At 37.8% G+C, this 25,923-nt stretch overlaps 1 protein-coding gene across 2 annotated transcripts in view; it reads left to right on the forward strand.

Moving 5' to 3' along the window:
* VWA8 (von Willebrand factor A domain containing 8) overlaps positions 1 to 25,923 on the forward strand; it is a 359,147-nt gene that overhangs the window by 183,489 nt on the left and 149,735 nt on the right. For both annotated transcript variants that reach the window (XM_060079870.1, XM_060079871.1), the window contains exons 22-24: positions 18,020 to 18,095; positions 20,143 to 20,278; positions 22,609 to 22,728. In XM_060079870.1, the coding sequence (XP_059935853.1) occupies positions 18,020 to 18,095; positions 20,143 to 20,278; positions 22,609 to 22,728 (332 nt within the window). The remainder of the gene's footprint in view (positions 1 to 18,019; positions 18,096 to 20,142; positions 20,279 to 22,608; positions 22,729 to 25,923) is intronic.

A 25,923-nucleotide genomic window follows, 5' to 3' on the forward strand; every position in this document is an offset into this window, starting at 1 on the left:
GATGTCATAGGCTGCCGGGATACTCCTTCCGTCTCATCTTCCCCATGATGAACTGGGAAAGGCTATTTTAGAAACATTTTTATCAGCAGTTAGACAGTAGTTTTCCCACTAAGAATGCCTTCTACTGCCTTTTCTTACAGAATGAATTATGCCACTAACTTTTCCATATAGATCTTTAGGTTTGTAATAATTTTTGACTCCAAATCCATTTAAATTTCTGTACTATTTTTGCTTTTTCATTTAACAAACATGTAACTAGCAGCTACTCTGTGCTGGGCACCGTTCTACACTGTTTTCAAATTGTAACTCGTTTTTGCACACAACTCTGAGTTCAGTACTGTTACCATCCCAGTTTTGCAGATGAGGGCAGAGGCACAGAGAGGTTAAAAAACTTGTCTGGGGCTTCCCTGGTGGCGCAGTGGTTGAGAGTCCGCCTGCCGATGCAGGGGACACGGGTTCGTGCCCCGGTCCGGGAAGATCTCATGTGCTGCGGAGTGGCTGGGCCCGTGAGCCGTGGCCGCTGAGCCTGCGCGTCCGGAGCCTGTGCTCCACAACGGGAGAGGCCACAACAGTGAGAGGCCCGCATACTGGAAAAAAAAAACAAAAAACTTTTCTGAGGTCACATAGCTGGCTTCATACTGTCTGGCTTCAGCCTTATGCTCTAACCACTGCCCTGTGCTGCTTTTTGACTTTGTCATGCTGATCAAATAGTATTTTAGTGATAGTAGCACTTTAGTAAGTACCTCACTAAAGTACTAGCCACGTGTTAAGATTGTTGGTCAACCAATTCTTAGATTTAATACTTCAATCTACATATAATAGCTTGATTTTTTAAATTCTTGCTTCATATTTCTAATCCTTGCCCAGCTTGATCCCAAAGCCTTTCCTGTGACCAGTTATTCCATATTTTCCCTTTTTTTCCCAGTAATAATATCCTTATTAAATTTCATTTTCTGTTTTCTTGACTACTTCTCCAGATTATTAAACTTTTTTTGTGTCTTAATGCACCTCTCCTGAGGTGTATCATCAGTGTACTTAACAGCTCCATTTTCTCTTCTGTCACCCAGGTAATTCATAAAATTGTAAACCAAATCAATGCCTGTGATCTTTTATATGATGTTTCTCCCAGGCGGACACTGCTTCAGTTCTCCGTGCACTCACCAAATGGTTGTTGTAGGTTATAGAGGTGGGTGAGTCAGAGCTGCAGACAGACCCTGAAACTGGAGACCCCAGCCAGCAGGCTGCTCTAGACTGTCTTGGAAGAGAAGACTGGAAACAAGCAGGATTCTATGGGATTCTTTTTAATTTTTATTTCCTAAATCACAAGCTAAATAAGCTTGAGAACCACGGATACAGTGTGTGTTTTTTCTTAGTTTTGTTATATCCTTTGCCACTAGGGAATAGCTACATTCTTTTCAAGTGTTATACACTTTTTTAGTTTGAGAAAAATTTCAAAAATCAAAAACATGTAAATAAAAACATGTAGCACATACCCAATTTATCACTCATATTTAACAACTCTTAATATTTTTCTCAAATTTGATTCTACTCTTCTTTTTGCAGAAAGGAAACACTAATTACAGCTAAAGTCCCCTTTACCACCACCTCCAATCTCATTTCCCCTTCTTCAAGTCAATCACTCTTCTCACTTTAGTTTATAACCTTCCAGTCATTTGTATGCATGTTTTTTTAATTTGTAAAGCAAATTTTTGTTAAGAAAATAGTTATTTCACACTGACTTCCACTGTAAAATCAGTAATGCTCTGATGGCGGGGGCGGGGGGGGGAATTTTTTAAAACTTTTAGTCCTTAGTTGTAATAAAAAGTAAACTCAATCTTACCATTGTTTCAATATCAGATTATCTTAACATGCTTAACATCGCGCTCCAACCACTGAAACCTGCTCTTCTCTCTCTGGAGAGCTTCACCTGCAGGTTTCTTTCAGCAGCATCCTTAGTTAAGCTGATAGAGTGAAGAAGTATCTTGGGCCAGTGTCATATACTTCCCAACCATCTTTTTTTTTTTTTTTTTTTTTTTTGCGGTACGCGGGCCTCTCACTGTTGTGGCCTCTCCCGTTGCGGAGCACAGGCTCCGGACGTGCAGGCTCAGCGGCCATGGCTCACGGGCCCAGCTGCTCCCCGGCATGTGGGATCTTCCTGGACCGGGGCACGCACCCGTGTCCCCCGCATCGGCAGGCGGACTCTCAACCACTGTGCCACCAGGGAAGTCCCCAACCATCTTTTAATTCATTAAGATCTAAAATGTTTTTTTGTTGAGCTTTATAAAGTGCCAATTCTTATAAGTGAGACAGATATTGCTGTAGCCAGACTCTTCAGATGACAGCGACAGTGACAACATGAGCTGAAGGAGATGGGGTGAGGTGCTTAAATTAAGCAGGTAGATTTGTGTCCTAATGCGATCACTTAGTTCACAACACCGTTATCTATTTCTCTTAATGGATATATATCTGTAATGTTTTGTGCAAGAATTAAGAGCACTGCTGGAAAATCTAAGAATTTCTTCTTTATTTCATTTGACTTTATTCCTTTATGCATCCAAATAGTCAACAGATATCTAGGTTGGGTACTCTAGAAGCAGAGCCAGAGATGGAAATATCTGTATAAGTGATTTTAGAGGGAGAGCTTTTAGGTGAAACTTTCTGGGAAGTGGAGGAATCAGGATAAGACTGTGGAAAAGAGGTGGTTTTATTTATTTTTTAGTTTTTTAGTTTTGGCCGCCCCATGCAGCTTGTGGGATCTTAGTTCCCTGACCAGGGATCGAACCCTGGCCCCCTGTCAGAGCACAGAGTCCTAACCACTGGACCGCCAGGGAACCCCCAAGAAGTGGTTTTAGGTGAAGTCTGGCCTCAGCCTCCTCACAGGGAGCTCTGGAGCACAAATGGCACTACTCAGTTATCCCACCTGGAAGCAAGAGAGCCAGGCTTCTTTGCCCCCACATCAGTGAGGCATTAGTCAGCAGAGGAATCAGGGAGAACCTCTAACTTCCCAGACATTTCTGGACAAGATACTCCCCAGTGATGGAGGGCAATTCTTTGGAGAGGGGTGCAGCTGTGAGCTTTTAGAAGTCAGTGCTACAGTAGCTGTGGGATGGGTGCCTTTGGTAGCAAAGGAGATCTGGGTAGGACACCAACAATATACCCTAGGCCTTGAGAAATGCAGTGATGAACAAGATAGACAAGGTCGTTGCTGCCATGAAGCTTTCCTTCTAGTGGTAAAAAGGAGGCATGCAATGAACAAATAATTCAGTAAACTGGAAAATATCAATGCTATAATGGAAATGATATAAGAGGTTTTATAGGGTAATGTGATAAAGAGTAAATGAATAAGTTTGGCAGCAGTTACTATCTTCATAATTGTGCTGAGGTTTTACAGCAAGACATTCTAGCATTTTAGCAGCCTTGTCTGTTCTGGAGATTCAGTGGTTGAATTGACCCTATGTAAGAAGGATCCATAAAAGATTACAGATTATAGTAACTAGAGACTTGGGAGAACTTGGACTAGTGATAGTTCGAAATAGGATTCCAGCCAACAGCTGAAGTTACCAGGCCTAACTAGGGTCTGACCCAGGGGGAATAGGGTTTTCGGGACGGGTTACTAGGGATACTGGTACTAGTATCAGTAAATCCCCAAATAGGAGATTTATAACCTCTCTGAGCAAAACCAATGAGTCATGTATCTCATTCCCTGCTTAGAATAGGAAATCAGGAACTGAGCAGGGCTGAGCCTGCAGCTGAGTGAAACTGAATAAAGTAGGGATAGCACTATAAGCTCAGCCATCTACTAACAAAGGTGTCTTTCATGTTATACACACCACATTCTGAATGTGATTTTTTTTACCAACTCTTAGTGGTAGTGGTATAAGTTGTATATAATTGAATATCATTTTCCACCAAGGACTTCAATTCTGCTGCTGCATTATTTGAACACTTTTACTAATACATATTTACTGGTTTCTGCTGGCAGCTGATCAGATGATAGTAGAGCTACATAGTCAGTAGTGTTCATTTGTTTTAAGACGTGGCTTTTAGGAATGCATTGCATCAAAAAGTATAAACCATTTATTATAAAACTGGGCTAAAATAAAACAGAAGCCTCAAATTTTTAAAAGAAGAGCATGGGGCCTCCCTGGTGGCGCAGTGGTTAAGAGTCCGCCTGCCGATGCAGGGGATACGGGTTCGTGCCCCGGTCTGGGAGGATCCCATATGCCGCGGAGCGGCTGGGCCCGTGAGCCATGGCCGCTGGGCCTGCGCGTCCGGAGCCTGTGCTCCGCAACGGGAGAGGCCACAACAGTGAGAGGCCCGCGTACCGCAAAAAGAAAAAAAATAAATAAATAAATAAATAAATAAATAAATAAAAAATAAAAGAAGAGCATGAGTTTGGGTAACCTCTTTGAGCCTGAATTTCATCATAGGATTGTTGGAGGTATTAAATGACATAGGTCACCTGTGTCTAGGACAGCGCCTGGTGTGTGGTAGGCACCCAGGTAAAATGAAATCTCTTCTCTATAAATCTGTATTGTCCATATATCTTCTGCCCCTCCCTCTCTTCTTAGCTTTGAATCTGCAGTTTTCTTTTTAAAATATCCACATTGGTATCTCTGGAGCATTTCAAATCCAAAATGTCCATCTCTTCATACCAAATTTTCCTTTATAAATGTCCTCCGGCCCCTTTTCTATACCTCATTCATGGTGGGTATCAGTAAAGCAGTGTTTATGATAGGTAAAGGAAAGAATGGATGTTTCCTCTCTGAGCTGATGGAATCCTGTATCCAGTCACCTGGTCTGTAATCAGTATACCTTTTTCCTTTCCCTGTCCTTTATCTTGACAGCCAGTTATTACAAAATCATGTCTACATTTTTCTAGGACTTCCCAATATTTTCCTCTTTTCCTTTCCTACAGTCACTAGCCATACCTAGACTATTAAAATGGTTTCTTCTCCTTCACCTAGAATTGTGATCAAGTCCTTTCAATTCCATCCTCTGGGCCATAGATCCATTCCTAATTTTCTCTTGCCTGGACTTTTACAGTAGCCTCCTGGTTAAAAAGTGAACCTTTAATCTGTCTTTCCCAAGCCTCGTACTGTTCCATCAATAAAGTTGATCACTTATTCTCCTGCTCAGACCCTTCAGTGACTCCCATTGCCAACAATATCAAGTCCATAGTCCTTAATCTGAGCCCCATCTGTTTCATTAGTCTTACTTCCAGCCTTTCTCTCCCACATACTTAGGCTTAATCCATATGAACAGCTTGTGGTTCCCAAGAATCAAATGCATATTCACGACTCGCTCACTTGCCACTTGCAGCTTTTATAGCCTGGAATGCCCTTCTCTATCAAGTCTGTCTGGAAAATTCTTACTTTTTCTTCAAAATGCAAATCAAAGTGTTTTCTTCTAGGAAAATTTCTTAGACCTTTCCTTCTTTTCCTTCACAAGCAGATGTTTCCTCTCTTTGTGACAACATTAGTACAAAGCGCTTCTTAAAGTGGGGAGCACGTACCAAGACGTTCAAGACCATCCACTGGAACATGGGAAGACATTAGAATTTATATTTACTTTGCTCTTAAAGATATGAAATAAGCATTACCAATATTTAGTATACTGACTGACACTGGCACCCTCATTTGTTCAGTTTGTCACATACGGGAAATGGGACGTATCCAGAGAGAATTGTGGGAGTTTGTATTATGAGAAGATAACAGTGGTGCTCTCAGGTGTTCATTTGATTGCACAATATGACAACACATAACAGTTGACTGTGCCCAGTTTAGCAGATTTGTGGTTTACATTACCCAGTGTTAACTAAGCCAGCCCTCATATAATGGATAGTGGTTTAAAAGATTCTTGAAGAAACAACCCTGGGTTGAAAATATCGTTAATAATGTTAGCATAAACAAATGACATGGAATCGGCAGAAAATTATGTAAGTATAACTATTGATAGAGCATCTGATTTGATTGGATAGAGACCAGACTCTTAAATAAGGTTACAGAGGGCATCACACATGAAATGTATTCACTCCATGATGATTCAAAACAAAACACTGCCACAAAGAGTGAAAGCAGACTTGCACACGGTGCTACAGGATGTCACCAGTTAGGTATGTCACATAAAAACAAGAGCTTTAAAGCAAAGCCAGAACTATTGCAATATTTTGGAATAAGGTAGGAACTGACTGTGAAAAGCTTTCATACTACACAGTCTCACTTATAATCTCATTATAAAGTATTTAAAAGATCTGTCAAACCTACCCATTTGTCTTTTACAAAGTCAAGAGTTCACAATTTGTTGATCTGTCTGTGTGTTAATGGCTGTTAGAGAGATGCTATGTAACAGATACTTTAAAAATTAAAAAAAAAAAAACATTTAATTTGACCCTTCAAGCTACAGATCATGTTTTAGCCGTAAAGTAGAAAATAACTCCTTAAAAAAAGCTTCTCTGGAGAGAGTGTTTTTAAATCAGATGTTTATAACTGTTTCAGTTTTTTTGTGGCTGAAAATAATGTATGTGGTATTGTGATATAATAATTATATGTTTGGTCTTCATTCCCTTTCCCGGCACAAGAGCTTCTAAAACGCTTGTAATTTCCTGTGTTATAAGGGTATCTTTTGTTAAAATATTTGGTCTTCCTCTCCAGTTCTAAGACCCTTGGAATCTCCAGAATGATAAGAGAGTCTCATAAGATGACTCTAGGGTCTCTAGAGAATTGTTGGGTGTGGAAAACCCACATATTTGGTGTCAGAAGTAGAAATAGATCGTAGTACTCCTAAAATGTCTCATGTCTGCACACTAAAACAATTTAAAATACAATTTCCTACAAATGAAGAGTTTCAGTGAGTTTTGAACCTATTCGTTCAAAATATATATAAAATGTGACACTGTCTGATTAGTTTGCAAAAACACTGACATCAGGAAAGATGGAAATTCCCAAGCCTAACTGTAATGAAAACCTTTGTATGTTTTGATAGATGAGATTGAAAAATGCATGTTGAGCTATAGGGACTGCAGTCAATATTGAACTTCTGTTTGGAGCTTCTGTTTGGAGTCTTCATGAGCTCTTTTTCAGCTATAATAAGTATTGAAATAAACTCAATTTAGGACTGGACCTTTAAATCACACAAGTAATAAAATGTATTAATCACATTATTCTTTCTAAAATATCCTTCTTTAATTTTTTATGAGAACAAAAAGGTTTTTTTGTATTATTAACAAATAAAATTTTAAAGTGTTTTTAAGGTATTGTTTTTCATCTTTAGCTCAGTTGTTTCTATTTTGGTATACTTTAGAATGTATCTTCTTAAAACAGAAACATTTTATTAACGGTACATTTAGAGCCACTGACCTAGAGTAGGCTCTGCTATTATACACGTCATTCTTTATCGCAATCACGTGTTTCCACCTCTGTCTTCCCTGCTAGACAGTGTTCTCTCCCTAAGGGCAGGGGCATTTCTTTGAACTGCCTCCTCCAGCATGATTTCTGGAACATGGTAGACGTTTGATAAGATTTGTTAAGCAAATGAATAAATGCAATGTCTGTTCCTTCCCATCCATCTTTGAGACATCCATTTAGAGAATCCTCTCTCTGAAATGGATAGATGATTGGTCCTCCATTCCCATGAGATGAAAGTCAGACTCTTAACACATGATATTTAAGAAGAGTGTGCACTCTGACTCACCCTACCTATCCAGCACTACTCCCCTCCATGCAGCTATGTTCTAGACCTGCTCGGTGCTTCCCCAAACTACTCTTGTATCTCCAAACTTTGACATGTTTTTCTATTCCTCTACCTGGAAGTACCTTCCACCCATCTCTGCCAGTTAAAATCAAATTTAATCATCAAGATCCTGTTTTCTTCAGTCAGAATTAATTGCCTTCTCCTCTGTGTACCCATTGAACTTTGTTTTAATTTCCATTATAGCCCTTATCACATTCTGATGTAAGTTATTTTTATTTTATATTTATTTATTTATTTTGGCCGTGCCGGGTGGCATGCAGGATCTTAGTTCCCTGACCAGGGATCGAACCCATGCCCCCTGCATCGGGAGCATAGAGTCTGATGTGAGTTATATTTATCTTATATGTCTCTTCTCATGTGAGCTTCTTGAGAGCAGGAGCTCTGGATTATTCATTTTATAACCCTTCGTGCCTAATAATCTGCTTTACAAATTGGTAATACATAATATAATTTTAATACACTCACGGGTTTATTCATCCTTTATGCAAACATTTATTACATGCATAGAAGGTACAAGGCATGATGACAGGCTCTAGGTATATTAAGAATATATATATGATATCCTCTTGTCTATAGATGGTATGCCTAGTGAGGGGACAGTCATAGAAATGTTACCGAGCAAGGGCTCTCTGCCCAATGCACATAGAAGCCAATACCAGGGCTCAAGTCTGTCTCCCCAGTCTGGGGTTCCGTCAAACCTTCATGAGTTAGGTGAGGAGGGTTGGTATGCAGAAGCACTGGCAGGGCAGGTTTTGATTGGAGGGCTTTGGACAGTGGCCATTGGTGGTAAGGTGTGGTAAAGGGGGCTTCAGCACTGGGTCTTCCTGGACAATGGACCCTTCGCCTCTGAAAGGGATCCCGTGTTCAGGTTCTGGTCATGTCCTGGTCCTCTGGTTCCATGGCCGGGGGAGGGGGTGGGTAGAAATTTTGGTTCTATGTGTCACTTGAGGACCCAATTGCCTCCTCTATGCGTGCTTGGCCTGCATGACTTGCAGTTTTGTTCTGCTGTCTTTGAAAAGTAATTCAGTAACTTGTTAGAAACAGGATAGGGCCAGTTTGGGCTGGTTCTGCAGTTGCCTGAACAACTAAGATGTTTCATGAGTGTAAAATGCTTTCTATGGGCCAGTAGTTCAACTGGGAATATAGACGTGAGAAATACTTAATGCTTCAAAGAGGAGGCAGTTTTTGAGTTGAGGCTTTAAGGAACGGGCCTTAACAGTTTGTCAGGAAAAGTGGGGAGAAGGGAAGAAAAAACTTCCCAGGAAAAGTGCACACAATTGGGCACAGTGCTTAAGGAATTACTGGCAACTCAGGGCAGCCTAGGGTACGTGACTGGAGTAGCTGACTGGAGTGCACCCATTTCAACAAACATTGTTGAACACCTAGTAGATGCTGCTCACTTTTCTAGCATGAGTGACTGCATCAGGAACAAAAGAGCTAAAAACCCCAGGCTTCATATTTATATTCTAGTTGCTAGTGAGAGAGAACAAGATCATTAAAATATGTAGTCTGGGGCTTCCCTGGTGGCGCAGTGGTTGAGAGTCCGCCTGCCGATGCAGGGGACACGGGTTCGTGCCCCAGTCCAGGAAGATCCCACATGCCGCGGAGCAGCTGGGCCCGTGAGCCATGACCGCTGAGCCTGCGCGTCCGGAGCCCGTGCTCCGCAACGGGAGAGGCCACAGCAGTGAGAGGCCCAAGTACAGCAAAAAAATAAAAATAAATGTAGTCTGTCAGATGGTAAGTGCCATGGGGAAAATAAAGCAGGGAAGGGAGGCAGAGTGAGCTGTATAATTTTCATAGGTTGACCAGGGAAGGCCTCCCTGAGAAGTTGACTTTTGAGTAGCCCTGATGGATAGTAGCCTATTTCCAGCCTCTTGCTCCTATAAACATGCCTTTTATATTTTAAGTTTTATCTGTGTATTAAGTACTCTTTTTTGAGGTTTTTGAGATCCTCTGACTAACCTTGAATAAACAGCAATAATACCTAAACTCAAGTGAGAGAACAGGACAAATAGACCACACCTTCATATTCATCCTGAAAGAGTAGAAGAGATTTGCCCAGGAGACGGGAGAACTTTTCAAGTCCCAAGGTGACCTAAGCTGCTGATATCTTGGAAAGGTGCAGTAGTTGAAATGCCCGCCAACACCAGTCAGAAAATGCTGCACGTAATGCCTCTTCAGCCTCATGTGGGAGGCTCTCCACAGTGATTATCCTAACACAGTTCATAACGCAGTGAAAAAAACAATTGCCATTTTATACCCACTCATTTATTTAATTTGGAGTTTAAGAAGTGTGCTAGATACCGGAAGAGAAAAAGTGGCCAGAGGCTGAACTGGCTGTGCAGTCAGCTGTCTTCCACTCACCCCGGTGTCCTGGACAGCAGCTCTTTGTTGCTGTCTTCCTAATGATGTCTTACACGCATATGTATTGGAACAGCTAGGTATATTATGGAATGGCATTCAAAATCTCCATCAAATTTTAAGGAAAAAACGTGAGATGGCGAAGAAACGTGCTAGAGGACTGCTCTGTCTTCTGCCTTCTGATTCCTCAGAGGTATTTGTTCCTTTTCCTCTGCCATTAAAATGACACTGGAAAATAGGCTGGGGTTGAAATGAACTCTTTAACTTTCATTGCTGAAAGCAATACATATTATTTTTCTTATGATTCAGTAGTGTCTTCCTTTAAGAACACCTATCATAAAAACTTAGTAAAATAGGTATATTACAGAAAACTTAAACATGGATTTTCTTTAAGTTAAGAGTTCTCCAAATAGAATGCTTATTTACATACTGTTTTCTATTTGACTCAAGTGGTTCAAGTGTGATAAGTAAACCAGAGCATTGGGAATTGTTTCAAGATGATGAACAACCAGAAATTAGGATAAAATAATTCATGGATTATAGTATACTAAATACTATTATGGTAATACAAAATGCAACTTACATAATAAATTTTAAGCTGTAAGTATCACACGAGAGGTGTATTTTGGGTTATTAACCAAAAGAGGCATGCCTGACCAGTTTCATGGAGAGCTGGTGGACTTAAGTCTTCTCTGACTTAAATAGTCAAAGGCTGTTTATCATTTGTCTTAGTGATCAAAAATATTTATTTTAACTTTATTTTGAATTGCCTGTGGTAAAATATCTTTTGATATTTAAGTTCATGCAAGATCCAGTTTCTGCTGTGTCAAAGGTGGCACATTATTAGTATGGTAAGATAAGTTTATTTAAATATATCATAAATTTAAGCTCAGCAAAGGAAGGAATGTTTAGTTTCACAGATACTTATCCATCTTATCTAAAGCAGTGCCAATTAATAGATGTTCAATAAATATTTATTGAATGAATAATTATGGTATATCCTGATACGAAAATATATTCACTTAATTTTTGACTCTATCAAACTTTTATGTTGTTATCCAATTAATGAGGCATTCAAAAATATAAATTACTAGATACTATATTTTCTGATAAAGATTTATCCAGTGGATACAATATTTACCCGCCTCACACTCTGGTTTCATCTGTGTGTGCATCTTTGTACACTCATTTAGTTTTGTACTTTAATCTTCATTTCATTTTATTCCTTTTCAAAAACTGATTAGAAAATGCCTTGTTTAATGTCAGAGGAAAAGTTAAATAAGAGGCCTGCATATTGTTTTTCTTTTTTTGTCTGGTAAAGGGGAAATGAAGTTCCTACAAAGAAATTAGGTCATTCTGAGTCCCTAAAATTTACCAAGCCAGAAAGCTAGTTTTCAGAGTAAAGACAAAAGATCCTGTGTTTAATATTCTATCTTTGTATATTTACTTTTAAAGACTAGACAACTTATAAAATGTTCAGATTTTGTTAAAGTATTTGATTATCAGCATGGCTTTGAATATTGGAGGAATTTCTTTTTAAATAAGTGTTACTGTATTGCTAGGAGACGTGGTAAGGAGGGTAAGTAGATTTTGAAAACTATTTTGAAAATTTTAGCTTCCATCAGATGACTGTTTTGCTGCGGCTATTTTCTACCTGCTGTTCCCAGAAGAGCCTACCTCTGGAGAGCAAAGTGCTGCACCACAGTAGAATTCCTTCCATAAATACTATCCCCCTAATGTCTTCCTTCCTTTTATGGTTTGTTAGCATTTTATGCATCTGGACATAGTGATGAGTGATTGACAACTAAATAAACTATTTGTCCTCCAAAACAAATATTTTAAGAGCTGGAGTCTTTTTAGTCACTTTGGCAGAAAAAATATTTTGCTTATCTTACTAAAAGGACTTTTCCCTCACAGCATTCAAAGCACATATAATAATAATGTCTCTGTCACTTTTATCTTTCTTACTTTTTACTCTACTGTATTTCCTCATATGTTCTATTTTGATTCCCTCTGTAGAGATGCGTAATCTTGGGTTTCAAGAGTTTAAGTGATTGGGACTTCCCTGGCAGTCCAGTGGTTGAGACTTCACCTTCCAATGCAGGGAGTGCGGGTTCGATCCTTGCTCAGGGAGCTAAGATCCCACATGCCTCATGGCCAAAAAAACAAAACATAAAACAGAAGCAATATTGTAACAAATTCAATAAAGACTTTTAAAATGGTCCACATCAAAAAAAAAAAAAAAAGAAAATCTTAAAAAAAAAAAGAGCTTGGGCTTCCCTGGTGGCGCAGTGGTTGGGAGTCTGCCTGCCGATGCAGGGGACACGGGTTCGTGCCCCGGTCCGGGAGGATCCCACGTGCCGCGGAGCGGCTAGGCCTGTGGGCCATGGCCGCTGGGCCTGCACGTCCAGAGCCTGTGCTCCGCAACAGGAGAGGCCACAACAGTGAGAGGCCCGCGTACAGCAAAAAAAAAAAAAAAAAAAGAGCTTAAGTGATTGACCAAACTAGGAGGACTCAGATTTAGGCCAGTGCTGGTTTTCAACTAACACTGCAATAATCATAGTTAATTTTTGTCTTCCTTTTTTTGTAGTGTATGGCAACACTGCTTATGTTAATGACTGTTTCTGTTTGAGGGCTCAGGGAAGTTTCTTCCCCAACATGGCAAAATAAATTTGTCTTTCATAGGCAAGGTAGGAAGGGAGTGTTCAGAGAGCCCAGAATATTTATAAACATTAATTTATTCTCAAATTTAATTAATTCTCAAATTTTTTGCATCCCCTGTGTCTAAGTACCACTCTCTCTTTTATTAGTGATAATTATTATTAGTACTTATCTTTATTTCATTACTTGCTTTAAAATAAACCTTGTGGAAGTGATATTCTTGTTTATTCCATGACTTCTTCACTTGAAAATATCCTTCAACAGCACTTACTTCTTAAGTAATGTTATGCTTGTATCTTATTTGTGAAAATTACCATTTAATTCTATTTTTATAATCATCCCACTTTTTAAAATATTGAGCAAATATTTGTTAAGTGCCTCCTAAGTGCCATATTCTATCTTTCCTTTCTCATGCTTGGCTTATAATAATGAGTGGACTGTTACTGTAGCCATCTCTATTTTAATGAACTACAAATTTAGAGAAGATTTCTATTAGCTATTTAAAACTCTTGTGTGTCTTTTTTCTTCCGTCACCCTTGTGTTTAACTATTATTGTTTTTCTAAAAGACAACTAACCATAAACCAATTTAAATACTTACTAAAATAACTTACTAAAATATTATCCTCAAAGTAAACATTGCTATTTTGAGATCTTTTGCTCCTCAATAAATTCGAAGATATTAGCTTAACGTACCTTTATAAGCAACATCTCAAGAACGGATTGTGCTTGCTCTCCAGAGGCCAATTTTCTTTCCTTATTTTAATAAAAACCTGGTCTTTATTCAATCTAATTACTTTTTATTGAATCTGGAATCATTTTAAATTACGATTGAAACATTAATAACTCCAACTTAAAAAAGAACTTTAAAATCACAGAGTTAAAAGAAGACTAGAGTTTAGCACCATATTTCTTTGAGTAGCCCCTTTATCGACACAGGCTTTAATTGATGGACTGCTTTAATTTGTAAGAGAGTAAGAAGTGCGAACAATTGGTGCTAACATAAATGTCAGCAATTAGCTGAACATTCTAATTAATTCCTCAAGCATTGCTGATAACTGTTATGTACTGGAAAGACATCCCTTTATTAAACTGTAGGCTAAGGAAATGTTACTAAGATGTGTTTTCTTCTCAGTATTGTTGAAATTGTTGAGTCTGTTTCAACTTTTATGAGCTTATGTTTCAAAGCTGTTATTGAGAGGAACAAATCATAATAGAATTGAAATTGTAACTAATAAAATATTCTCTTAGGGTCGTTGCTTATTTGTGTGGAGAATAAATATCTTTTGATCCAAGATGCTCCTAAATACAAAGCAATGATTTTAATCAAATATTTTCTGAAAAAGAATCATTATATTGTCTTTGAGTCAATTCACATGCTACTTGTGACAATAGTCATCTGATCATTTACTGAGTTGAAGTTTATAATATTGTAAGATACCTTGAAAAACAAGCTTTTTTCTTGTTGTATGAAGTACTAATCAGAAGACAGTAGGTTCTTTTCTTTTTTTTTCTTTTTTCTTTTTTGCGGTACGCAGGCCTCTCACTGTTGTGGCCTCTCCCGTTGCGGAGCACAGGCTCCGGACGCGCAGGCTCAGCGGCCATGGCTCACAGGCCCAGCCGCTCCGCGGCATGTGGGATCTTCCCGGACCGGGGCACAAACCCATGTCCCCTGCATCGGCCGGCAGACTCTCAACCACTGCGCCACCAGGGAAGCCCAGTGGGTTATTTTCTACTCTTATATAATAAGGGACTTACATATAAGCCAACCCATTTTTTAAAAGTTGAATGTAATTTTACATATTTTACTATCCTTTGCAATCCTTTGATGTATAAGACAAAGGACCAATAATAAGAATAGAACGGGGCCTCCCTGGTGGCGCAAGTGGTTGGGAGTCCGCCTGCCGATGCAAGGGATACGGGTTCGTGCCCCGGTCTGGGAGGATCCCATATGCCGCGGAGCGGCTGGGCCCGTGAGCCATGGCCGCTGAGCCTGCGCGTCCGGAGCCTGTGCTCCGCAGCGGGGGAGGCCACAACAGTGAGAGGCCCGCATACCGCAAAAAAAAAAAAAAGAATAGAACGAAGCCACTTTTTTTCTTTACGCTCAGAGCTCTGTCTCATAGCCTACTCCACTGAAACCCATGATTCCCATTGGTATTTATCCTCATTTGTTGTCCCTTTTGGGAATCATCTGATTTATGCTTGTTCTCTCAAACCTATGGTTTTTATTTCTAGCACAAAAGTCTTTTGAGAAATCGAATTTGGCAAATTGTATGCTATCAGAATTCAAGTGTTATAGAACAATATCATTTGCCTTTTTAAAATTGGAATTCAGCTTGAATTTCCTGTTCTTAATCTGTGAATCACTCTAATTATTAGGGTAATGGCTGAATTTCCTTTCTGCTGACAATGATACAAGAGTTCCTTTTTCCATTTCGGTGCTGGGAGGTGTCATGTTGTTGCCCATTAAATATGTGACAGCTGAGGTGTGAAATTCACTATGTTGCTGTAAAAAATCTGTGTGAACACGTCTCTCTCTCTTCCTCACTTACCCCCTTCTGTATTGCCAGGATATTAACAGTGAATTTAAGTGATATTCATTAAACTCTGTTCTTATTTGTTTAAAACCCTAAAAAAATTTTAGCAGACAAGAGCATAAAGTATATCCTACAGTAAACTTATGAGACCCAGGAATACAAAAAATGGATGTGTGACTATATATCATTATATTGCATAAGAAACATTTTATTCCTACTAAAGTTGATAATCACCAATACATGTCACAATATATTTTCACTTTCCTTTAACATCTCTCAAGGCTTTATTTTAGATACATTTCAATTTGAAGGTTAGTGAAGATAAAAGAATAATGTTGAATTCTTTATAAAGTGTAGTGCTAAGGCTATAGAAAACAGTAGATCACCAGACAGGCACCAGGCCCATGAGAGGCGGTATCATGAGGCTAGGAGCTTGGAACAGAGGTCAGGAATGGCAATAGGCCAGACCTCCAGGGAATAAATTAAAGAAACCAATCACTGTTTAGTCAAGTTAGAGGGAGAAGCCTTTCAATCTAGGTGCAAAAAAGTCAGGTAGTCTAGAAATTGTAAATGTCAATAATCGTACTGCCAACATACTTGCTCAAGCCCTGGTAAATGAGAACTCTGATTCAGAACTTTCCTGCTACAGTAATAAGTGTAAATCCAACTCAATTTGAAATCCATGATGGATGTAGACCATCTCCCCCTCCGTCCCCTGACTAGTCAATCCCAAGTGTACGTCTCAACATGACTGTACCTTCTGATATACACTCATAAGTGAATAAGGAAGATTCCTTACCTTAGAGTCAGCCTTAGTCTAACCCAACATTTATTAAAGTGGGTTCTGTAGTTCCAGATTCTCTGTTAAAAAAAAAAAGAGTTCCATGATCCAATATATTTTGAAGTCCATATACTGTATGTTGCACTTTTAACTTTTAACATTTTTGTTCATTTCATTCATGGATTCATTTATTCAACAAAGATTTATTAAATTCATTCTGTGAGTCAGACATCCACTAGATGCTGGGGACAGGATAAGGAACAAGGTAGATATGGTCTACACTCTGAAATCTTAACAGTCTGCGTAGAACGACAGATAGTAAAAATAAGCAACTATGATATAGTGTGGTAAGGACTGAAATAGGGGTGACCCAGGACTCATAGGGGACATACAGCAAAGCCACCTAATTGGTCTAAAAAGGGTCCACAGGGGTTTTCTAAGAAGTACCATCTGTGCTAAAAACCTGAAGATCAAGTAGAAGTTACACAGGAAAGGAACTTTTAGTCACAGCAGCAGAAGTAATGATCACAACAAATAGTTAAAGCTGGCATGTAATTTTACTCTTTCTATCTGCCATATATTGTGCTAGATACTTTCCCAAGGGTTCTATCAGTGATCTTTCTGCGTAGGTTTTATTATTTACTCAAAATCGTATAGTTAGTAAGTGGCAAGGACTAGAATTTGAATCCTGTATGGTCTGACTCCAAAGGGTTTTTTCCGCTACTCCACAAACTGCCTTTCAATGCAATTAACTGATTTTGATTAAATTTGTTTTGCTAAGGCAAAAAATGACTTGAGTGATATCTTAAGTTTGCTTTGGCAGTGATTGTCATGTAGTATTTATTAGGGTTTTTTTTAATAGAATCACATTTTATATTTTAATAATTGTGATAAAATTTAGCATTTGGGTAGAAGTCTCAGAAGTATATTATGGCACTGAGGTCCGAAGTTCACATTCCAAATAGTATCTTACACAGAGAAGGTACTCAAAACAACACAGTTGTAACTTCACATTTTACTTTGAATAAGTGGTAGGGTAGTTTGAAAAGATAAGTTTGAACTCTTGTAAAGAAAGATGCTACTCACATTTTGGAAGTAATTTAATTCTCTGTACGACATGATCAGGATGGCCGTAGGATTTTTTATTTTTTAGATAGAGTATATGTAGAAGGTGAAGATATGAAATCGATCTCCTTAAAAAATGTCTGGACCTACCTATAACCAACAGCCTATATACACACATTTTTGGCAAGAATATTCATAGGTGATGTGAACTTCATATCTCATCATGTGTGGAGGTGCATAACATCAAGATAACTCACTATTAGTACTTTTGAGAATCCTGATCTAAAGGAGAGTCAGATAAATAGTAGTAGGTAGACTTAAGAAAGTAAAATGGATTGCCCTAATCCTAGCAGAAATGTTCAAAATCCCATGGTTCCTGGAGTGAGGTGAGACAGTGTTGCTTTTGCACCTAGTGATGGCAGATTGGGCCAGAAAGTGTAACTCACAGACCTGCTGTAATTGGCCATGTCAGCATGCCAGTCATCACCAAACTCACCATCAAAATTATTTTTAACTAATCTAAATATTGTATATAAAATACAAATATATATTTTTAATTTCTCCTTTTCACCTTCAGGGAGTTATTTTGAGGAGTGAAATGGTCACAAGGGAAATTACTGGAAGAAAAAAAGAGAAGTAAAGAACCTGGATAATCTGTAAACTTGGATTAATTCCCAAACCATTGTAATTTATATTGACATCAACAAAATACTATCGCTGACTGGAATTTCATTTGCTTTTTTATTCATTTTAGAGAAAGCTGGTTGGGGGTGAAAAAAGAAATGCTCTTATGTTGTATTTTATTTGTGATCAAATGTCAGTTTATTTCCTTACTTACTATAAAATGTGTTGGTTTAACTTTAGGGACACCACGGTCCAAACCCTTACTCTTCAGCCCTCTGTTAAAGATGGACTTATTGTGTATGAAGACTCACCTTTGGTTAGTAATACAATTATATGAATATTCTCAAACGTATTTTTTTGAATGATCATTATATTTCAGCCTTTGAGGGTGAGAAATCTCCCATTGGTTCCAATATGTTTCAGTCTTAACTGGAAAACACTCATTCATATGTCATTAGGAGAGTGGATATTTGAATGCAAATTACTGGGAAAATAACATGTTTTCTTATTCTGTTCTCTCTTCAGAGTGAGAGATTTTGATATCCTCTAATGATTACTTTTCTATTCCAGAATTTTGAAAAAAGAAAGAGGTTTGCTGTTTTCAGATGTACAGACTTCGAAATTAGATGCTTCTAGAATGTTTTAAAAAATGATTTTAATTAACAAAATATTCACCCAATGTTTTAGGCAGCTGAGAAGATCATTCCTCAGCTTTTCACATAAGACCCAAAGAAATCTGGCCTGCCAGTCACACCTCTCTGTGTAGATAACTCCTCGGCAGCAATGGCACAAATAAGCCACCATGAGAACCTCTGTGGTCCAGACCCCAGTGATGGGAGTCTTCAGGACCTCCTGCCTGAATTCAGCCAGATTGGACCTGACTTTTCTGTGAACAAAGATGGGAAGGCTGGAGTTAGGAGTAGAAGCTACACGTTTTCTCTCTCTCTTTTTTAAAATTCAGCTTATTTTTATGCTAAAATTAAAAAGAAAAATCCTTATTCATTTTTTAGAAGATGTAATAAAATATTTGTGGTAGAGAGAATCATCTGTGTCTTGATCTATATTTCCTTAAAATTATTTGCCAAAATTATGTAATGATAAAAGTTTATGATATGGTCCATTTTATATTTCTTACTACGTAAAAAAATAATCTTTGGGTTTACATTGAAATTCATTGACTATCTCCTCCTATGCACTCTTTACTTTTTTTTTTTTTTTTTTTTAATTTTTGGCCATGCCACTCAGCTTGCAGGATCTCAGTTCCCTGACCAGGGATTTAACCCGGGCCATGGCAATGAAAGCACCAAGTCCTAATCACGAGGCTACTAGGAAACTCCCTCCTATCCACTCTTTAAAAATGTTTTTAAGGATTTTTCCGAATTTTTACCTTTCTTCTAATAATGTCACCACTTAGTCATCTAAGACCTAGAACTCTTTCTTATTTTTCCTTTCACTTCTTCCCATCTAATCAGTTACCAAGGCTATAGATTATACCTCTGGAAAACTCTTCAGATCAATATAATGCTTTTTATTTCCATTTTTTTCCCCATGCCCCCTTCCCTAAAATCAGGTCCTCACACCACTTTTTTACCAAATTGTTATGGTACTCCCCTTTTAGTCTATTCCGCATATATCTACAGGATTAAATGTACTAACGTGTAGCTCCAAACTCCATTGTTATCATGTCTGAACTCATAAATCTTTAATTACATCCTATTATTTAGTGAGATAAAGCACATATTTTTTGGTCTGGCAGGCAGGTTTTTAGTAGTAGAGACCCAATCTACCCTTTCAGATCCTATTCTCTCTTTTCTTACATTTAACGTCTGCTTCAGCCAAGATAGATATTCATATTCACTCTTCGCTCAGTGGGCTGCAGGATTTCTTGAGTTTGACCATTGATTTTCTTTGTCTTGACTACCCATCTCCTCACCATACATACTGATCTCTTAAAATCATACACTCTTAGAGCCATCACAAGTGCAATGTTCTGATATCCAGTACTGATTGTGATGTCTCACTCCTCTTAACCCCCATGGCACTTTAATTTCTCTATTCGTTATACTTGTTTTAATACTCCCCTACCCTGGGGTGTGAAATGTTGTGAAGTCTGCCACATAGGGATAATTATGAAGCTGAAGGAAAATAAAGTGATTACTGCAGAGTTAGCAGTTTAGTAATTGTGAGAAGCTTTTGGTAGAGATCCATAAATTTTGTTTCCGGCTCTGCTACAGACAGTTTTGTGATAGTGTATTTATAACTTACATAAAACCACCTATTATAAATCCAAATCAATGAGTGATGAAATGTTTAAAACGTTTGCTTTCATTTTTTTGTTTATGGTAAATGTTCTGTCTTCAAAGGTTAAAGCAGTAAAATTGGGTCATGTTCTGGTAGTAGATGAAGCAGACAAAGCCCCAACAAATGTTACCTGTATTTTAAAAACTCTAGTAGAAAATGGAGAAATGATTCTAGCAGATGGAAGGCGCATTGTTGCAAGTGAGTATAAAAAAGCAACTTTTCTTTCAGTGTATGCAATTTTTACATCTCCGGTATCAAATCACACACTTAGCTGGCTATTTATCTGCAAACAGCAAACATAAGTTCAATATAAGTCAAGTTGTCTGTATTGACAATTATTTGTAAAAATCAATATGTCTGAACCTAGCTTTGTCAGTTTTACTTTCTTATCACCAGAGAGCATCTTTGAGCATTTCAATAGTAGTTTTAGGACAAATCGGCTTCATATATTTTCTACTCTGAGAATACAAACATATAATCCTTTGTATACTCATCTCAATTATTTGTGTGCAATTTATTTTCTTTCATTGTTATCTGGAATTTTTAAAGCTCTACCACATTTCTGTTACTCATAATATTAAAATTAATGTTATTATTAGCTCAGTATAATTAGAAAAAAATTGCTGGGCATTTTATATCTGTCATATATATGTATGAATATATCAGTGTGTATACAGATATTACACATACCAGCTTCAGGAAAAAGTTAGTTATTCTCTGTTTTGGAGTATCTTCCTCCTTTTATTTTATTTTTGTTGTTGTTGTTAAGGGAAATGTACATAGATAAATCTCATAAGTCTGTTTAAGCTACAAGGAAAAATTGTCTAATGCAATGTGAGAACATTTTCTAGTTTCTAATATAAAATTTTTGTGTCATGAAAAGACTTGAAGATCTATAACTAGCCATTAAAAATATACAGTCAATAGTAAGGTAACCAAACAAGTTGAGACTAATAACTGAAATCTTCAATATTCAAAGAGAGTATAAACAGAAGACTCCATAAAAATGTGCACGTGCATCACCACAGAGACTTCTTTTTGGACACTGTCATTGCAAGACTGCTGTTTCTAAGCCTAGGAAACTCAGCACTAATAAAAGTATTCTAACATTTCAGTTTCACAATGAATTTATGGGAAAAAATGAGAATTCGACTTAAACAGCCTGATTACTATCTTTTAGAAAGATCATTCAGACTTAAGATTAGAATGCTTCCTGCCCTTTTTAGAGGCATTATGAGGACAGTGAAATGGAAAGCAAGAAAGAATTGCTGAAACAAACTTATAGTTAAACAGTGACTCTCTCCTGGTAACCCTTTACATTTTTTAAATATTTTTTGAAGGACAGTCTAGAAGCAAAGGAGTCATCATAATTCTTAAATTCAAGTTTGATTGTAGATGACATTTTAAACACAAGAGCAACTGAAGCTCTTTTGAACATGGTTTCATAAAACATCACTTCTACGGCTATGTTTCTCATTTTCTTTGCCTTTTAAATTTTTCATGTTTTATTGCTATTTTTATTTTAGTTAACTAATTAAGTAAATTTTGTGTGTGACCACATACCCTTGTATTTACCACTACTGAAATTAGTGGAGATCAAACGTTAAAACTAATGGTGGTATTAGTACATGAGTATATGGCACATTGAAAGGTTACTTTCTGGTATCATAAAAAAATACAAGTATAGGTTCTTACAGACTCATCTCAGATAAAACTCCAGGTGTTTCACAAGTATCATTTCTTAAAGATGGACAGCTAAGATTTAAATAAACCCAGATGACAGGTGTTTCTTCTTAAAATAACCATAATAAAGTTTTTACTATCTTAAATTATTGTTTGGATTAGCAGTTCTATCTGAAATGTACATCAGCAAGTAGTATATAATATTCACTTCCTTTAATACCTTAAACATTTGCACGAAGAAAGTTCCAGTCAACTTGAAATTATGTATTTTAAGAACTATGGTGGTAGAATCCCTTGAATGGAAATTAATCACCTTTGCTCTAATGAATTGACTAGGTGGTCAAGACCTTTATTCTATGTGGTTAAGTTTCAGGGTGCGTAATCTAAACAGGAATTACTCCTTAGCTACAGAATGAAGGCTTTATGCAAAGTGATGCAGCTGCTGATTGGATAAAAACTAAAGGATGTTTGGATTATCCTTTGCATATTCTTTGGATTATCTATTCTTATAGATTCTTTTTTTTTAAAGGAATAATAGCATCTCAAGCCAAGTTTAAGTACCATAAAACAACATTTAGACAAGTTTGCTTTTTAGACGTGCATTTAATTTACATAAAAATGCAAGTTCCCGTATAGTTTAGTATACGCTTTATCAGTATTCTGTTCCTAAGCAAACTTTCTCAAAAATGTTTTGTTTTCTGCAGCCAAATTGTTACAACCAGATTTCTTAGAGTTGTTTTACCACTGAACAGTATGACTACTTATGTGGTTTTAAAGGCTGTAACTTGATACTCTTAAGAATTATTAAATATCTATAAAGACTAAATAGAAATTATGTTTTTCAGATTCTGCATTAGTCAATGGAAGAGAAAATGTTGTAGTGATCCATCCTGACTTTAGGATGATTGTTCTGGCCAACAGACCTGGATTTCCGTTCCTAGGCAATGATTTCTTCGGTACCTTAGGTAAAAACAATATTGATAATAATAATAAAAACAATAGCAATAACAGTAAAATATTGTCTTAGTAACAATACTGTAATGGCTATCACTGAATGCTATCATGTGCTGTCATCATCACAGCTACCTTGTGAGAGTATTTGTTATCCCCATTTTAGAGAAGGAGTGTATATTCAGAGAGATTCTTTTTTTAGGGTCACTCAGATAAGTATTAGAATGGCTTCATATCTATGTGTTTTCTTACACAACTAAACTATACTTTGTTATTTAGGGCCTCTTAGAGTAAAACACAAAATAAGGAATGGTTTTTAGTGTTTGGTTTTCATCACATCCCCCTATGAAAAGGTTTGAGGCCAGCTCTGGGGAGACTGATTCTCATTGATTGGAGAGGCCCTGGGATAAACTGAAGCATCAGGTATGGAGAAAAGGGAACACTCTTGCACTGCTGGTGGGAATGTGAATTGATACAGCCACTATGGAGAACAGTATGGAGGTTCCTTAAACAACTACAAATAGAACTACCATATGACCCAGCAATCCCACTACTGGGCATATACCCTGAGAAAACCATAATTCAAAACGAGTCATGTACCAATATGTTCATTGCAGCTCTATTTACAATAGCCAGGAGATGGAAACAACCTAAGTGTCCATCATTGGATGAATGGATAAAGAAGATGTGGCACGTATATACAATGGAATACTACTCAGCCATAAAAAGAAGCGAAATTGAGCTATTTGTAATGAGGTGGATGGACCTCGAGTCTGTCATACAGAGTGAAGTAAGTCAGAAAGAGAAAGACAAATACCGTATGCTAACACATATATATGGAATTTAAGAAAAAAGATGTCATGAAGAACCTAGGGGTAAGACAGGAATAAAGACCCAGACCTACTAGAGAATGGACTTGAGGATATGGGGAGGGGGAAGGGTAAGCTGTGACAAAGTGAGAGAGTGGCATGGACATATATACACTACCAGATGTAAAATAGATAGCTAGTGGGAAGCAGCCGCATAGCACAGGAAGATCAGCTCGGTGCTTTGTGACCACCTAGAGGGGTGGGATAGGGAGGGTGGGAGGGAGGGAGATGCAAGAGGGAGAGATAAGGGGACATATGTATATGTATAACTGATTCACTTTGTTATAAACCAGAAACTAATACACCATTGTAAAGCAGTTATACTCCAATAAAGATGTAAAAAAAAAAAAAAAGAATAGCTTCGTTTCTCTGTGGCAAGTAGGTAATTCTGGATACTGGGCATTCCATACTCAATGTGAAGCGAGCTCAGTCTCCTAGTAGGATTTTTCTTTGATTTTTTTTTTTTAACATCTTTGTTGGAGTATAATTGCTTTACAATGGTGTGTTTGTTTCTGCTGTATAACAAAGTGAATCAGCTATACATATACGTATATCCCCATATCTCCTCCCTCTTGCATCTCCCTCCCACCCTCCCTATCCCACCCCTCTAGGTGGTCACAAAGCCCCGAGCTGATCTCCCTGTCCTATGCGACTGCTTCCCACTAGCTATCTATTTTACATTTGGTAGTGTATGTATGTCCATGGCACTTTTTGATCTAGCAATTCCACATAAGGAATTTAACTAGGGATATTCCCCGTGCAATGATTTAAGTACAAGGATAGGCAATATAGCATTGTTTATAGTAGCATAAAAAAGAAAAAAGAAGAAAACAAACCAAATGTCTATCCAAATGGGACTGAATGAAGAAATTCTGTTATATCCACACAGTAGATTACTGTGCAGCTGTTACAAACAAATGGGATAAGTTTGCTCATGCTGATACCAAAAAAAATCCTGAAAATATATTAAGTGAAACAATAAGAACAGTGTGTGTTGTAGTCCACCATTTGAATTAATAGAGACTAAAAGGCAAGGGGGATATGTTACATGAATATGCTCAACATGCGTAGAACTCCTCCAGAAGCACACGCGTCTCTTACCTCCTCTTACCTCCCTGACCTTGCTTCCTGCTCTGCTCTGTGCTGCTCTCAGCACTCACGCTCTTCCAGCCACTCCACTCTCCTGCCTCCTGAACACGCCAGCTGTGCTCGCCTTAGGGTCTTTGCCTTAGCTTTACCTGCCATGCTCTTCCCTCAGATATCTGCATTTGCCCAACTGTCACCTTCTCAGTGAGTCCTACCTGACTGACTTCCCCCACCATCACCATTTCTGATGTCCTGTAGTGTGCTTTTTCTTTTTTTCCTTGAAACATACAGTTTCTAACATTTGTAATTATTGTTTATTGTCTCCCCATACCAGAATATAGGCTGCATGAGGACAGGGGTTTTTGTGTTTTTGATCTCTGAGTTATATAAAGTACGTAGAGTATTGCTTGGCACATAGAAGGCATTTAATACTTATCTGATGAATGAATGAATCAGGGTTCAAATATAGTTTTATATTAGTGTTACATTTGATTTTCAGCAAAAAAGACAAAGGTGTTATTCACATTTATATTTGAATGGGTTTAGCTTATGAGATGCAAGCATGAAGTTGTCATGGTTGCATTTATTCAGTTGCTTTCATGAATATATGATAACAATAAAATAATGATTTGAGTGGTTTCTAAGTCAAAGTAAGTTCTAAATATCCTTTCTTTCTAAAATGAACGTACCGAATAATGCAAATCTATTTACTTTAACTTCCTTTGGCCCCTTGTCCTTTGGAGTATGAATCAGAATTATGTGAACTTTTATATGAGAAATTCATTTCTCTCGAGCATAGAGTATATTTCTAGTGTGTTCTCAGTTTTCTAAATTACGGATGAAATATTTTGTGTTTCTTTTTTTTTTTTTTTTTTTGCGGTATGCGGGCCTCTCACTGTTGTGGCCTCCCCCGTTGCGGAGCACAGGCTCCGGACGCGCAGGCTCCGGACGCGCAGGCTCAGCGGCCATGGCTCACGGGCCCAGCCGCTCCGCGGCATATGGGATCCTCCCAGACCGGGGCACGAACCCGTATCCCCTGCATCAGCAGGCGGACTCTCAACCACTTGCGCCACCAGGGAGGCCCTTTTTTTTTTTTTTTTTTTTTTTATTTTGTGTTTCTACATTCCTTTTTCTTGATTTTAATTTAGACATTGTCTCTGCAGGTTTACTTTTCCAAAACCTACTTCTAAAGTACATTCTAGCAATCTGCACAAGATATAAATTGTTTGGAGAGTGATGATACTAATTCCCCCC

This window comes from Mesoplodon densirostris, chromosome 17 (assembly GCF_025265405.1).
Source record: "Mesoplodon densirostris isolate mMesDen1 chromosome 17, mMesDen1 primary haplotype, whole genome shotgun sequence".
NCBI classification, from domain to species: domain Eukaryota; kingdom Metazoa; phylum Chordata; class Mammalia; order Artiodactyla; family Ziphiidae; genus Mesoplodon; species Mesoplodon densirostris.